We start from the raw sequence: 16,747 nt of genomic DNA, 5'->3' as shown, positions 1-16,747 counted from the left end.
CTGTGGTGGCAGGGGGTGAGGGTGGCGGGGCGGGGGGGGCCAGGGCTGGGCAAGTGCCACCCTTTGGCGCGGCGGGGCGGGCTGCCCGGCGGCGCTGCATATAAGCGAGGCGCGGAGGCCCGGCCAGGGGCAGGGCTCAGGGAGGGGCTTGCCGGCGGCGGCAGGGCTCTCGGCGCTGGCAGCTCAGTGGCGCGCCGGCCGCGTTCGCTCCCGGTCGGGGGCCAGCTGCCAGGATGGGGCGCTACTCCGGCAAGACCTGCCGCCTGATCTTCATGCTGGTGCTGACCTCCGGCTTCTTCGTGGCCGAGCTGGTCTCCGGCTACCTGGGCAACTCCATCGCGCTGGTGTCGGACTCGTTCAACATGCTCTCGGACCTCATCTCGCTGTGCGTGGGCATCGCCACCGGGCGCATCTCCCGCCGCGCCCGCCGGGGCCCCGGCGCCACCTACGGCTACGGCCGCGCCGAGGCGGTGGGGGCGCTTAGCAACGCCGTCTTCCTCACCGCCCTCTGCTTCACCATCCTGGTGGAGGCGGTGCTGCGCCTGGCCCGGCCCGAGCGCATCGACGGCCCCGAGCTGGTGCTCATCGTAGGGGCGCTGGGCCTGGCCGTCAACCTGGTGGGGCTGCTCATCTTCCAGGACTGGGGCTCCTGCTGCGGCCGCCGGCAGCCCCGCGCCGCCGCCCCAGAGCAGCTCCAGGCGGTGCCCGGCCCCGGGCGGGCGGCGGCGGCCGTGGTGCAGTGTCAGGAGGCTGTTGAAGCAGGTGCCTTTCAGTTGCATCCTAGCCTGTTCCTGCTCCTCCCCTCCCCCTTCCTGTCTTCTTTCTGCCCTTTCCTTTTCCTTCTCCCATTCTGCCCTTTTCTTTCTCTTTCTGTCTCTCTCTGGCCTCCCTTCCGGCCCTCTATCCTGCCCCCCTTTCTCTCCACTCCCCCCCATCCTCTCCCCTTTTCATCTTTAAATCAAGATTGGATGCTTTTCTAAAAGCCTTGCTCTAGGAATTATTCCAGGGAGTTGTATGGCCTTTTCTAGCCAGGTCAGACTAGTCACAGAGGTCCCTTCTGGCCTTGGAATCAGGGGCGACTCCAGGCCCCAGCACGCCAAGCGCGTGCTTCGGGTGGCATGCAGTGGGGGCACTCTGCCGGCGCTGCGAGGGCGGCAGGCAGGCTGCCTTCTGCGGCATGCCTGCGGAGGGTCCGCTGGTCCCGCGGCTTCGGTGGACCTCCCAAAGCTGCGGGACCAGCGGACCCTCTGCAGGCAAATCACTGGAGGCAGCCTGCCTGCTGTGCTTGGGGCGGCAAAATCCCTAGAGCTGCCCCGGCTTGGAATCTATCAGTCATTCCCTCCTTCCTCCTCTGTTATTTCGCGTTGCCCTTTTCTATAGCTTTGTTGCTATTGTGATACCCTAATGACCTTGTTAGTGGTTGTGGCTCTTCCTATGGGGGGCAGAGGGAGATACAACCTTAACATAAAAGGAAACATCCTCTTGTCTATTGTTTGTGATGGAATCTCCCCCAAAGTTTGCTTTAATGGTAACCGCAGAGTGAACAAACTCCATGCAAACATAACTACATATTTCATGCTTGTATGTATCCTATACTGTATTGTTTGAGATAGGTAGGGGGAGAAGGTTAGTTGATTAAAGAGATGTTGGCCAGAGATTGACTTTTTCTTGAGTTAATGTTTGTTTCTCTTTAAAATAAGTTGGTGTTGAGAAGATTGGTGTTTTTTTTTCTGTTTGTAGAATTTATACACAACACAGGGTTTCTTCTTTGAATGCAGGTGATTCCCTGAACACTCAGAAAAGGCCTGAAGAGCAGACAGTACAGAAAAAAGAGAAAAAGTCTGAAGCTTTGAACATCAGAGGTACAGTGTTTTGGTTTTTTTTAAAGACTTTTCAACTAGAGCTGGTCAAAATTTTCCAAATAAAAATGATGATGATTTTCACAATTTTTGACCAATTCCATTTTATTTTACATTCTTAGCCCACAAATGATTTGAAGTGACAATGATTACTTCAATGAATCAATGGAGCATTTGAGGATCTGGCCCTTTGTGTGTATTCACATTTTTATTTTTGAGTGCACCCTTTTAAACAGCTTTATCTTCAAAGTCTCTTCCACTAATTTTAACTGATTGAAGTCCCCATGCTCTTCTTTTCATTGTTTCTTGAGCATCATTACCATAGTATTTCAGTATTTTTAGCTGAATTGCTGGAGCACAGTTTCCTTAAAGACTAGTATCAATGATGCCCCATAATCAGTTGGGTAAGGAGTGCTGAAGAACAGCACAGTGGTTCTGCAGCCCTGTTGTTCTGTGGACTGTTTTCTGACAGAGACACTCTTACGGACCACCTCTCCTCCTAGCAGCCCAGTCCTCACATTTGTTTCTCAAAATACTTTTCTGCCCAACACTGGAAAGGACTCCACAGAGCTCTGAATATCTGCAGAATGAAATATGCTAATTAAACTATTCTTGAAGGTAACCTGCATGCCCTTAAAATAAACAAACAAAACTAACTAGATATGTAGATATGTCCTGAATGCCTCAAATGCGTCCAGAGCATAACTGATTTTAAATACACTTTTTATTTAAAAACAACAAAAAAGTCCCACCAATAATACTTAGCATTTTATTTCAGCAAAACACTATTCAAAATGTTAAGCAAATATTTTGTTGAGTTTTTTCTTGGTCAGAGATCACCATCTCTTGCACCAGAGTGATGTTCCCACATCCATTATGCAGGTAGTGCCAAGTAAATCCCAAATAAGGGGGTAGTCAGGGGAGGTGTCTATTTTTAGTTAGTATATGGTAAAGATTTGCAAAGTTTTCATTACTATACTAATGTAAAAAAGAATTTTGCGAAACCGCACCATATACTAAAACAGTGGCACTTACTTGAACTTCTAGAGGTCTGCTTCAGCAGACCTTCATGGTGGATGTGATATCCTCAAAATACTACTTGCTAGTGTATTTGGCACACTAAGGTGTGCATTTTAAGCACTGTATCTTCTAACTCTGCTCAGAGTAGATCTAATTTACTTGGTGCTGAAAACATGAGCTGCACTGAGCAGCACATCCTCATTAGGGCTACAATATTGCTAATACCAGTGGAGCTGAATCAATATTAGCAATGATGGGACATTTTAAGATTTGTCTAGCGTAGACATCCACCGTTAGCATCCTAGAATTATAGGGATGTTGCATCTTGTCCATCCCTCTTGTCAGTGCAGAATAAACTCTGCAGTACTCAAGTCCAATTAAATTTTAAATGGAAAGCAGTGAGGCTTCCACCATTACTACAGCTAAAACTGTACTCAGGACCCTTGTGACCTGTAGGCAGCAGATTGCTCTGGAAAACCAAAAGGGAGAGTTCTCTTAACCCTACTAGGAAGAAACTTATTTCAGCTGAAAGTTAGTACTTATGAGTACTTGGTTCTTAATGAGCGATTCAAGGCAGGCTAGTGATATACTGCCTTCCCTTTCCATGTGGAGGATCAGCATTTGGGTCCCAAACTGGCAAGGAGCAGTAGCAAAGGCAGTGTTCTCAGCCTTAGGGAGTTTAGCATCTCACAAAGTGAAAACTCATAGCTGAGCATTGATAGGTTTAAGATGGAGCAATATGCAGCTATTCTAGTTGAGAGAGACTATGAAGTTTTTAAGAGTGGGTCTAAACAGAAGTTTTCAGAGGCAGCAATTCTGCTTATCCCCTTGCCACCCAAAAATAAAAAGTAATGGCAAGTTAGTCTTGTAAAAGTAGAGCATTACAATCTAACATGAGTTACATTAAAATGCAAGTTTGGATGGGGGAGGTTGTTAGAAAGCACATCCAGGGAAAGATACATAAACTTATGAGAAGGAAACAGAAGATTCTTAGAAGATTCTAAGAAGATTCTAAGATTACTGTGAATGTGTAGAAAGCACATTATCTTAGTCAATGTAATGCACAGGGCTTGCCTAGAGAGGTGTTACAGGCATCTCTTTAAATGCATACACTTTTCTCATTCCTTTTTTCCTTCCGTGCCCATGGAAGTAAGAAGAGCTGTATACAGTGTTTTCTGAACTTGCAATAGTACAAATACTTACACTGAAAGAGATGAAACCAAGCTGAAAAATTTGGACCCAGACTGAGTTATTCTCAAAGTCTGAGGGCAAATGAATTGGGTGTGTATGTGATAATTTGGCCTATATAAAGCTAGTTGAGTTACGAAGCTCAGATCAGGATCCAAACTTGTCCAGTGTTTGGATTTGTGCTTTTGGTTCAGGCCCATCTCTGTATCGTGTACTTAGACATTTACCCCTCCTTCCAAAGTGAGTGTTTAGCTATATTTCTGCTGTTATTTCAGAACTCAGCAAAGTTATAAAACTGCTATCAGAGGAGAATAATTGATCTACTTAGGAGAGAAGTGTACTATGTGCCTCTTTTAGCAGCTCGGTTATTTGATCATCCATAATCATGATATATGAATTGATCACTGCCTGTTATAGGTGTGCCCAGCTCTTAGTAAGCCCCAGCAGTTTGATTAAAAACATTGTATGTTGGCATGCTATTCAGTGCTAACTTCTTTGGATCTGTTGTGTTTAATTTAGTTTAGTTTAATAACCCACCAAACTTATGTAACCATATAGTTGTTCAGGCTCGTCCCACCCACCCCAGTTGTTTTATTCTCAACTGTTGCAAGCTTTATATCTGATCATGGTACTGATTTCCTAAATGCTGTAGTTTCATGCTGAACAAAATAAATTCAAAAGTCTGTAATAGTTAATCTGGATTCTCCCCCATTAAGGCTAACGCAAAATGGTATTATGTTATTTATTTCAGGTGTTCTTTTACATGTGATGGGAGATGCACTTGGATCTGTGATTGTGGTAGTTGCTGCTGCAATATTCTATGCACTTCCCCTGGATGCCAATACTCCGTGTAATTGGCAATGTTACGTTGATCCAAGCCTGACATTAGTTATGGTGGTCATCATTTTGTCCTCTGCCTTCCCACTTATCAAAGAGACCGCAACCATTTTACTGCAAATGGTTCCCAAAGGTGTTAATATGCAAGGACTGAGTAAGTCAAATTTGTTACTGAGTTTTTATTAATTATAGTGACATACTTTAGTGCTAGTGTTATTTCTGGAATGACATTTTTGGATTATATACTCATAGCAGCTTGAAATTCTCAAGAACTGTGAGAAATGGAGTCACATGTTTGTGTCCTAGCAACATGATTCAAATCTCTGTGGATTAGTTAAAGCATGCATTTTGAGAATGTGGTACTCCAACAATACATAAAAATACCAGACCTTGAGCTGTTATCAACCAACCCACACAAAACATTATTAGTGGAATAATACTGAATTATAATAGTACTTCCTAGTGCCTTCTGTCCAAGGATCTCAAAGCACTTTAGAAATGTTAATCAACAGTAGCATTTTTGGTTAATTTTGTAACTTTGTAAATGCACACTTACTTAAGAGATTACTTTGGATTTTTTGAATTCCATCAGGCTCTGAGCTGAGCAGAGCAGGGAAGATATGGTCCCTGCCCCAAGGAGATTACAGTCTAGCATTGATCCTACAAAGTGCTGAGTGCCTACCATGAGGAGCTGAGTACCCTCAGCTTTGTTTGAAGCCAATAAGTGTTAAAGGCATGTCCAAAGGATTAGTCCCCAAGTTAAACAACTTAGTTCAGACCCTGGATGACTAGGAGAAAGTGAAGTTTGCAGGGGGTGTCAGTGTTATGTTACATACAACTACTTTTTAAAAGTCCCATACTTATGTCTTAGGTGGATGAGCAATGATAGGTGTCTTTCCTCATGGCTGGGGCTTTTAAACACTGTTCCTAATAATAACCAAAAACTTGCAATTGGCCCCCCGAGCAACCCTCTTAAATTATTTTCTCTTATGTTTTCTAGCGGAAAGACTAACTGATGTGCCAGGGGTTAGCAGCCTTCATGAGGTGCATGTCTGGGAACTGGCAGGTGGGAAGAATATTGCTACCCTTCATGTCAAGTGCCAAACCACTTCCGATTACCAAGATGCCTCTTATAAAATGCGGGAGGTTTTCCACGAAGCGGGGATCCATTCTGTAACCATCCAACCGGAGTACATTGACCACAAGACCTCTGAGCTAATATGCAGCTCACCCTGTATCTCAAAAGCTTGTGCTTCTCAGTTGTGTTGCCCTCAGCAGGAAGTTGCAGTTACTCATGATAATGGTTGTCTTGAGAAAAATGGCCTTTCCCCAACACTGCATAAAAACAATAGTATAAATGAAAATGCTGTTGAAATTCCTATTGAGCATACATTGGCAGGGGCTGTAATTAAAAATACAGACAATTGTAAAAAATCAGATGACAAATCATATCTACACAGTACACACTTTTAAAACAGTTAATTTTACACTTCATAATCTTTGTATAGAACAAAGCCTAATGGCCAAAAAAGTCAGAGGCCATTGGTTGGAGCTGAAGTGCGCGTTGGAAAAGCCATCTCTGTTGTAGCTATAAACCAAAACATATGTAAAAACCTGTTATCTGAAATTAGGATTATTATCATCTTAATTTTTTACATTCACTTAAAATAGTGATAATGCAATTTAACACTAATTTCTTAAGCTAACTAGATGGGAATTTTTATTTTTAGAGTGTAGCAGGTGTACTTCAGTGTAGATTGATGCTCACAGTTTATAGCCAATGGCACTGGGAATTAAACTCTGGTCTTTTTAATGAAATGGGCTGCTTAAAGAAAGCCCTGTAGTGCATTGATGATTCTACTGGATTGAACTTTTGTATCATCATTAAGGAATTTGGTAGATAGGTTTTTCGCTAATCCTTAAACTCAGTTTACATAGTCAGGAATTTTCAGTTGTAACCATAACTCTTGTGCTTCTGAACTGTGAGCTTGTGAATGAAATCAAAGTGTCTGATAGCTGGAAAACACACACAGGAATGTTTGACTTTTTCTGGACTGCTTCTTGTTTTGAGGAGATGGAGCAGAAGCTGATTTCTTCTCTAATAATAGTATGTTATATAGTAATATATTTATTTCTGATTAGTGTAAAGAATGCACTTGCTGACATTAAAGCACAGGAACATTTGATAATTAATTTTGTATGAGGATTGTGTCTACTCTAGTAAATGGAAATGTAGACACTCATCCAATTAATTCTGTGTTTGTTCACCATTTTGATTGTAAAATTCAATTTGTTTTGCTGACCAAAGTAATTGTAATAACTACAACTGGGTCCAATATGTCAAGTTAGGTGGGAATTACTGTGATTTCTTTAACATACCGTATCTTAGTTTTCACTCATAATGAATAAATAAGCTAGTGTTACCTATTCATGAATAGCTTTGATTCTGCAATTCCATTCTTTTCAGTAAGACACAGTTCAATCTTTTGTTTATTAAGAAAGTTACTTAAAATTTGATATAATTTTTATGCTTAAAGGGAACTTTTTAAAAACTATGGCAGTTTATTGCCTTGATTTTATCACAGTAGCTTCTTTGGGTTCATTTTAAAGGTTTTAAGCGTCCCACGCTCCCCCACAGAGCTGTATTTCAAAACATTATATTATGTGCACAATTTCCACTACCACTAGGAAATGTAGCCTCCTAGTTCTGTTTTTAGAATCCATTCTCAGGTGCTTTGAGGAAAAATAAGACACCTCACCCTAGTACCAGGGTTGGGCTTAGGCCTGGGCTGAGTCTACTTTTCCAAGAGGGAACTAGAACCTACATACCCTGGCTGAGAACCACTTGACCTCGCCTTGTTAGGCAGCTCAGCTCTACCAGTGCTCACAATCAGAACCTTCAGAATGTGTTCATTGTTAAAAACAGCCTTTCAATATCTTACTCACCCAGGGTACGCTTCCTGTTTATCTGCTGACCCATAATTCAGCATCACCTTGTGAGGATGGGTAAAGAGATTCTGTGCCTGGGCTGCTAAATTTCTAGGACCCGTAGGTTAGGCTGGTTTGAAAGTAGCATAGCCATGTTTTGTACAGCCAATTACATCCTCTTAAAATAATCTTAAAGGCAAGACTTAATAAAGCATACAGCCCGGTTTCTCTTTGCTTGAGAATTTCCATTTTCTCAAAGAGCCATTGAAATCAACATAGCATGTAATACCCATTTAAGATCTATATTTATCCTCTTTAAGCAGGTTTTATCTCTTGGGTAAATAGATCTATTTTTATTATATAGATTAAATTGCATGTCAACATTGCAGTCTTTTTGACCCAGTCATCCCATTGACATCAGTTGGAGATTTGGTTGTGTAAGAACTGCAGAGTCATGCTGTAGGGGTGTTGCCCAAAGTGCCAAGTCAGGAACCAACATCTTTTTATACTGCTCTGCCTTTTAAAAGAATATGGCTTGAGCTTAAGACCGCCCTTGCTTCTGTTGGGTTGGTATATAACTATGGTGTTATTTAAATGTAATTTCCTTTGTATCTAACTTACTTATATTTCCTTTTGAGAATGAAAGAAGAAATGGCAAACTCTTTCCCCCAAAATCGTAAATATTAGTATGATGGAACTTAAAAAAAAAAAAAATCTCACCTTCACACTTGGGTACATAGATCTTAAATCAGGTTACCATGTTTTGTATTAAGTTTGAAAGATTGGTTGTCAGTATTGTTTATTACTGTGGAATTAAAAAAAACTAATAAGTGTGTAATGCCTTGATGTTTGCTTATATAGACCATCTTCTTTCTCTTTTCCCCCCTCTAATGTTTGATAAAGTGGTGATTACCTACTTCTCAGGTTCTTTAAAATATTGTAACCTGAATATATAGTGAAGTAATTCTCTTCTACTTGTATGCTTACCTGTTAATATTAATATACTTTATCTGTGACCTATGAATAGATAAGCAAATAGCAGGGACTATAGAAATCTTCAGGTACAGAAATCAAATAGCTTCAGACTTTGCTTCATTGTACTAAATCTGTTTACATTACTTAAAAGCATTTAATTATGAAGATGGGCCTTGCCTTCTCTCTGTAGGGATGATGAGCACTTTCCTAGTAGGATCAAGTCTCTGCCTTTATTTAGGATTGTGCTACACAACACTTTCTTCCTCAAAATACTTTTCTTAAGTCCATTACAAAACTAGTTATACTGGTTGCTCATGTTGCTCCTCTTTCTGAGATACTTCATTCTACCCGTTAGTTATTTGACGTGAAGAGATTTCCCTTGAATTCCCATGGTGTCTCTTAACTCTCTTGACATTTGCTTACCCCATTGTTTGTTTCAGTATTTTATTCATCCTTATCCACAGACCTTTGTTCTCAGTCATAGATTGTAGCTTAGCACGTTTTGGCATACATTCCATTCTGGTTTCTTTAATTCTGTTACATTTTTCTGCATTCAGTAACCTGTATCTCCTATCTGCCTGTTCTTCCAGGGCCATCTGATTGTGGGTGCTATGCTCAGCCCTTCCCACACCAGATTGGCCTCCTCAGAAACCCTCTCAATATTCCTCCTTTCAGTTTGTCGTAGTTGCCTGTGGTGAATGAAATCTGTTTAAAATACAGATGGCATTCAACTAGTCATCCATCTCCTTCTTCCTGAACTGCTTTCAACTTATAAAGCACTCCTCGCATTTGATAGATAAGCTAGTTCTTTATCCCCTTACCCAGCTCACCCTGGCGCCATATTTATTCGTTAGATATGCAGATCAGTCTTTGGGGCCAGATCTTCAACTGGAGTAAATTAGTATAACTCCATTGACTTCAATGGAACTATGCTCAGGTTTCCTAGCTGAGGATCTGGCCCAAAGGTCTAAGTGAATTCAAGTTCTCAGTCTTCTGTCTTTCTGATCATAGCCATACTGATTATATTTGTATTTTTTTTCTTTCTCACAATAATTTTTCTATAGAACCTGCTTACTATGCAGTCTGAATTATGTGTCCTGTATGGTGGATGCACCTGCAAGTGATCAATGCTTTATTTTGGACTGTGATACCGTATATGAGGACTTCCTTGTAAGGTTTTGTTACAAAGTTGGAGTTATGTTGCTTAAAAACTTGCATTTTCTGCCTTTATACAGTATAGATTATACATTTGAATAATGTGCCACAATATAATTTCCTTGATCATTGAAATCCCTGAATTGTAAACTTCAGTCATTTTATTAACTGTTAAGAGATTTCTTAATACGTTATGTACATTTATATTATTTTCAAAGTAAAGAAAGTTCAGAGGTGCTGTAAATAAAATGTATTTTTAAGGAAACTTGCTGTCCTGTGCTTGATGTGTATTAGAAACCAGAGACCTAAAGTCAGTATATGAAATTGATTTAACATGTCCATGATTGTTAAGGACTAATCCTTAGCCAAGGGTTTGTTGACTACTTGACTTCATTGTGAATCTTGCCTGTGAAAGGAGAACGGGGCAGCATCCCGCAGCTCTCATTAAGAAATGGGGGACTTGTTGGGTGTTGAAAACATGAGCCCCCTTTGTTTATCTTCAGCCACTCAAACAGTTTTTGTTACACTGTGGAGTGAATTTAGAGCTCTTGATACTGAGGATCTAAGAAACGGTAGTGGCTACAGCCAGGCATAGTTTGTACAGAATGCAGATGCTGCGTTCAGTGTCACCGCATAGCTCTGCCAATTCATGTTTGCTATTCCTGTGCCAGCTTCTGAGCAATGCTTGTGACTTCTGCTGTGGTTTTGCAATGTGGACCAGAGTCAACTAAGAGACTAAGCAGAGCTTACTAAACATTTTGGGCATGTGAACTAAACAGGCTTTAAACCTAGATTTCCACCTGTGAAAGTTATCCTTAGAGCTTTAATCCGCTGTGCTATATAGCTCCCAGGATGAAGCTTTTGGTGTTTACCACCTGGAAAAATGCTAACGAAGGGCCAAATCTGTGTAACACAGATGGATTAGTTGGGAATAGAGGGTAAAGGGAGCCTGTTTCCTGTGAACCCCAGCTAGTGAACTGGTGCAAGAGCAAGGCAGGATACCCTGCTAGTGCCCCTTTGGGCACTAATGTACTCATTAGTGGGCCAGATCACCAAAGCAGGCCCCTGACACCCTCAGTGTGCTGCAATGTGTAGGGAGGGTGCACACATACACACGTTTTTTGAGTGAGTTGTAAGGTATGCCCAACCATACATCCTCTTTTTTCCTACCTCCACCCTGCTAACCTGAACCAGGCGCCACCAGGAGCCTACTACATTCACGCTGCTTCCCTTCATGCCCACGTGACTACAAAGAGCAAGGGCAGATTTGCACAAATCTGTATTAGCAATGTTCAGCAAGACCAGTATTAACTGTGCACAGCTTTAGTATTACTATATAATAAAGATTATGGAAACATTCCATAATAAATGAAGGCCAACATTAATATTGATGAATATGTCTAATAACTAAAGCATTAATGCGAATTACATTCCCAGTGTTCATATAAAAAACTTGTGGGAAACTGGTATATTCTATAGTAAGGGGAGTGAGGGAAGGATAGAAACCTGGAGCTAGTACCAGCTTTAGCTCTGACACATTTAACTTATTAACATTTGAAAGGCCTATAGTAGTCTTCCAACAGCACATAGCAACGTGCTTAGAGGCCAACATCAACCATTTGAAAGCCTTGGAGATATAGAGGCCATTGTTTAGTTTTATGCCTCAATGTATTTCCTTACTAGAAAGGTTGTGTGATGGGGCAAGGCCAGATGGCTACAGTAAAGTACTGAGAAACAGGTATGTTAGCCCCAGGCTAAACAAATCCCTAGTACCCTGGTAACCAAATGGCAGTTGCTCCAGGTTAATCAAATCTTCAAGGCACCTGGAGCCAAATTAAGAATCTTTTCTAGAAGGGGGGCAGTGGAGGATTAGCTACTTTTAAATTAAGAACACCTGCAGCCAATCAAGGCAGGCTAATCAGGGCACCTGGGTTTAAAAAAAAGGAGCTCACTTCCAGTCAGGCCAGTGAAGGGAGGAGCCAGAGGAGGTGAAGGAGCGTGTGAGAGGAACGAGCTGGAGCGAAGCCGAAAAGAAACTGAGAGTGAGAGGTGACTGCTGGAGGATTGAGCGAATTAGGACAATCGTTATCAGACACCAAGGAGGAAGGTCCTGTGGTGAGGATAAAGAAGGTGTTTGGAGACCCCCCCACGGCCATGGGAAGGTAGCCCAGGGAGTTGTAAGCTGGTCATGCAGCCTGTTTACAGGAGGCACTATAGACAGCTGTTTGATCCACAGGGGCCGGGCTGGAAACCCGGAGTAGAGGGCGGGCCCCGGTTTCCCCCAAACCTCCCAACTCCTGATCAGACACAGGAGGAGCTGACCCAGGCTGTGGGTTTCACCAGAGGGGAGTGAATCATAGAAGATTAGGGTTGGAGAGACCTCAGGAGGTCATCTAGTCCAATCCCCTGCTCAAAAGCAGGACCAACACCAACTAAATCATCCAGCCAGGGCTTTGTCAAGCCAGGCCTTAAAACCTCTAAGGATGGAGATTCCACCACCTCCCTAGGTAACCCATTCCAGTGCTTCACCACCCTCCTAGTGAAATAGTGTTTCCTAATATCCAACCTAGACCTCCCCCACTGCAACTTGAGACCATTGCTCTTGTTCTGTCATCTGCCACCACTGAGAACAGCCTAGCTCCATCCTCTTTGGAACCCCCTTCAGGTAGTTGAAGGCTGCTATCAGAAGGCTGCTATCAAATCCCCCCTTTTCTTTTCTGCAGAGTAAATAACCCCAGGTCCTTTAGCCTCTTCTCGTAAGTCATGTACCCCAGCCCCCTAATCATTTTCATTGCCGTCCACTGGACTCTTTCCAATTTGTCCACATCCGTTCTGTAGTGAGGGGACCAAAACTGGACACAGTACTCCAGGTGTGGCCTCACCACTGCCAAACAATCACTTCCTTCGATCTGCTGGCAATGCTCCTACTAATACAGCCCAATATGCCATTAGCCTTATCGGCAACAGGAGCACACTGCTGACTCATATCCAGCTTCTTGTCCACTGTAATCTTCAGGTCCTTTTCTGCAGAACTGCTGCTTAGCCAGTCAGTCCCAAGCCTGTAGTGTCACACGGGATTCTTCCTTCCTAAGTGCAGGACTCTGCACTTGTCCCTGTTGAACCTCATCAGATTTCTTTTGGCCCAATCCTCCAATTTGTTTAGGTTACTTTGGATCCTATCCCTACTCTCCAGTGTATCTACCTCTCTCCCCAGCTTAGTGTCATCTGTGAACTTGCTGAGAGTGCAATTCATCCCATCATCCAGATCAGGCTCCAGCAACCTATGGCATGCGGCATGCTAGGGAAACCCCCTGGTGGGCTGGGCGGTTTGTTTACCTGCCATGTCTGCAGGTTCAGTTGTTCGCAGCTCCTATTGGCTGCTGTTTGCAATCCCAGGCCAATGGGGGCTGTGGGAAGGAGCATGGGCTGAGGGATGTGCTGGCCACCCTTCCCACAGCCCCCATTGGCCTGGGACGGCGAACAGCAGCCAGTGGGAGCTGCGATTGGCTGAACCTGCAGACGTGGCAGGTAAACAAACCAGCCCAGCCCACCACGGGGTTTCCCTGGCACGCTGCATGCCAAAGATTGCCAATCCCTGCTCTAGTTCATTAATAAAGATGTTGAACAAAACCAGCCCCGGACCGAACCTTGGGGCACTTCACTTGATACCAGCTGCCAACTAGAGATCGAGCCATTGATCACTACCTGTTGAGCCCGACAATCTAGCCAGCTTTCTATCCACTTTATAGTCCATTCATCCAATCCATACTACTTTAACTCGTTGGCAAGAATACCATGGGAGACTGTATCAAAAGCTTTGCTAAAGTCAAGATATATGACATCCACCTCTTTTCACAGAGCCATTTATCTCATCATAGAAGGCAATCAGGTTGGTTAGGCATGACTTGCCCTTGGTGTATCCATATTAACTGTTTCTGATCACCTTCCTCTCATTTAAGTGCTTCAAAATGGATTCCTTGAGGATCTGCTCCATGATTTTGCCAGGGACTGAAGTGAGGCTGACCAGTCTTTAGTTCCCCGCATTCTGTCTCTTTCTTTCCTCTTTTAAATATGGGCACTATATTTGCCTTTTTCCAATTGTCCAGGACCTCCCCCAATCACCATGAATTTTCAGAGATAATGGCCAATGGCTCTGTAATCACCTCAGCCAACTCCCTCAACACCCTCAGATGCATTAGATCTGGGCCCATGAACTTATGCATGTCCGGCTTTTCTAAATAGTCCTTAACCTGTTGTTTCACCACTAAGGGCTGCTCACCTCCTTCCCATACTGTGTTGCCCAGTGCAGCAGTTTGGGAGCTGACCTTGTCTGTGTAGATCGAGGCAAAAAAAGCTTTGAGTACTTCAGCTTTTTCCACATCATGTGTCACTAGGTTGCCTCCCCCATTCAGTAAAGATCCCACACTTTCCCTGACCACGTTCTTGTTGCTAACATACCTGTAGAAACCCTTCTTTTTACTCTTCACATCCCTTGCTAGCTGCAATTCCAATTGTGCTTTGGCCTTCCTGATTACACCCCTGCATGCTTGAGCAATATTTTTATACTCCTCCCTAGTCATCTGTCCAAATTTCCACTTCTTGTAAGCTTCCTTTTTGAGTTTAAGCTCACCAAAGATTTCACTGTTAAGCCAAGCTGGTCCCCTGCCATATTTGCTATTCTTTCTGCACATCGGGATGTTTGACATGACGTTAAAGTCGTATGTTATTTATGGCAGGATGCAGCCTGTGAATTTGCAGACATGGGAGCCATATGATTAATGGCTGGAGGAGACCAAGCCAGCCATCTGCTGGAGTAAACCTGTAATGCTGACCTCTTCAGCTACTTAGGGGTTTGTCTTCACTGACACAAAGGCGGTCCTGCCCCCGCAGCAAGGTAACAAACATGCAATAGTTATAGCTTGTTGTAAAATCATAAGTTTAGACAAGGCACTTGTGGTGTTTACTGCAAAGTAGCTAGGCAAGGTTAGCATTATCACCCCCCAGCTCTGCCTGGTGATTGACCTCACCTAGTTTATCTTGCACTAAAACTATAGGGTTTTGTCTCCATTATGGTTTTACAGCAAGATAGCTAGCATGTATTAGTTATTCCACTGTAAAAACACACCCTTCTTGTCAGTGCAGATCTAGTTATAGTCACTCCCCTCCCCCTCCTTTGAGCTAAAGAACAATAATTCTTAGCAGAATAGACCCTGTGCCTCTCAGTTCAACAGTCAAGATTGTATTCAGGAGTGTGCAGTGGTCAGGGTGACCTGGCAGCAACTGTGAAAAATCGAGTGGGGTAATAGACGCCTATACCAGACAAAGCCCCAAATATCAGGATTGTCCCTATAAAATTGGGACATCTCGTCACCCTAGCAGTGGTGTTCACTCTCACTCAAATTAATGACAACATGAATGCTCAGCAGTCTTCCTTGGGCAGGCATTTGCCAGGGTGCTGGCAGCTTTTCTGTGATTTCTCCTCACTTTTTTATTACGTCCCCTCACAAGGCCAGCCTTGGTTGGACAGACCAGGTGTTACATCGGAGTTCATGTCTATGTGCCACCTGAGCTGTGCTCTCTGCTGGATGGAATATCAGATCTACTGAAGTGTCTGTGTCATAGAAATGTAGGAGTGGAAGAGACCTTGACAGTTCATCTAGTCCAGTCCCCTGCACTGAGGCAGGTATTACCTAGATCATCGCTGACAAGTGTTTGTTTAACCTGTTCCTAAAAACCTCCAGTGATGGAGATTCCATAACCTACTTAAGGAATCTGTCTCGTGTTTAACTGCTCTTACCGATAGGAAGTTTTCCTAATGTCTAACCTGACTCTCTCTTGCCGCAGTTTAAGCTCATTACTTTTTGTCCTGTCCTCAGTGGTTAAGGATAACAGTTTATCACCCTCCTCTTTATTATCATACTTGAAGATTGTTATTGCCCTCCAACCCTCCCCGCTCCAGTCTTCTTTTCTGCAGACTAAACGAACAATTGTTTCGATCATTCCTTGTAGGTCCTGTTTTCTAGACCTTTGATTATTTGTGTAGCTCTTTGCTGGACTTTCTCTAATTTGTCCACATCTTTCCCAAAATGTGGTGTCCAGAACTGGACACAATACTCCACTTGAGGCCTTACCTATGCTGCGTAAAGTGGAAGAATTACTCTTCATGTCTGGCTTACAACACTCCTGCTAATTTGTCCCAGAATGATCGCTTTTTTGGCAACATTACACTCTTGACTTGTATATAGTTTATGATCCACTATAAGCCCCAGATCCTTTTCTACAGTACTTCTTCCTAGGCAGTCATTTCCCATTTTGCATGTGAGCAATTGATTAGTCTTCCAAACTATAGTACTTTGCATTTGTCCTTATCTGAATTCCTTAATCATTTGTCCTTATTCATCCTATTTATTGGAGACCATTTCTGCAGTTTGTCAAGATCATTTTGAATTCTAATTCTGTCCTTCAAAGCACTTGCACCCCCACCCCCCATTGGTATCATCTGCAACCTTTGGAAAATGGCATTGAGAGTATATTTATAATCATCTATGAAGATATTGAATAGAACCAGACCCAGATCCACAGGACTCCATTCAATATGCCCTTCCAGCTTGAGTGTGAACCATTATCTGAGTATAGTTTTCCAACCACTTGTGCACACATCTTATCGTAGAAGCAGCAGAGAATCCTGTGGCACCTTATAGACTAACAGACGTTTTGGAGCGTGAGCTTTCGTGGGTGAATACCCACTTCGTCAGACGCAGGTAGTGGAAATTTCCAGGGGCAGG

The 16,747-nt window shown here is 43.1% G+C and overlaps 1 protein-coding gene across 1 annotated transcript; it reads left to right on the top strand.

Moving 5' to 3' along the window:
• Positions 1-233: 233 nt before the first annotated feature.
• On the top strand, positions 234-6,973 carry SLC30A10 (solute carrier family 30 member 10). Its single transcript, XM_075063454.1, has 4 exons — positions 234-762; positions 1,779-1,862; positions 4,819-5,058; positions 5,905-6,973. Exons 1-4 carry the CDS (start codon positions 234-236, stop codon positions 6,375-6,377), a joined length of 1,326 nt encoding a protein of 441 aa, XP_074919555.1. The 3' UTR covers positions 6,378-6,973.
• Positions 6,974-16,747: the final 9,774 nt, after the last annotated feature.

This window comes from Chelonoidis abingdonii, chromosome 3 (assembly GCF_003597395.2).
Source record: "Chelonoidis abingdonii isolate Lonesome George chromosome 3, CheloAbing_2.0, whole genome shotgun sequence".
Classification (NCBI taxonomy): domain Eukaryota; kingdom Metazoa; phylum Chordata; order Testudines; family Testudinidae; genus Chelonoidis; species Chelonoidis abingdonii.
This window is presented reverse-complemented; position numbering and strand designations above follow the sequence as displayed.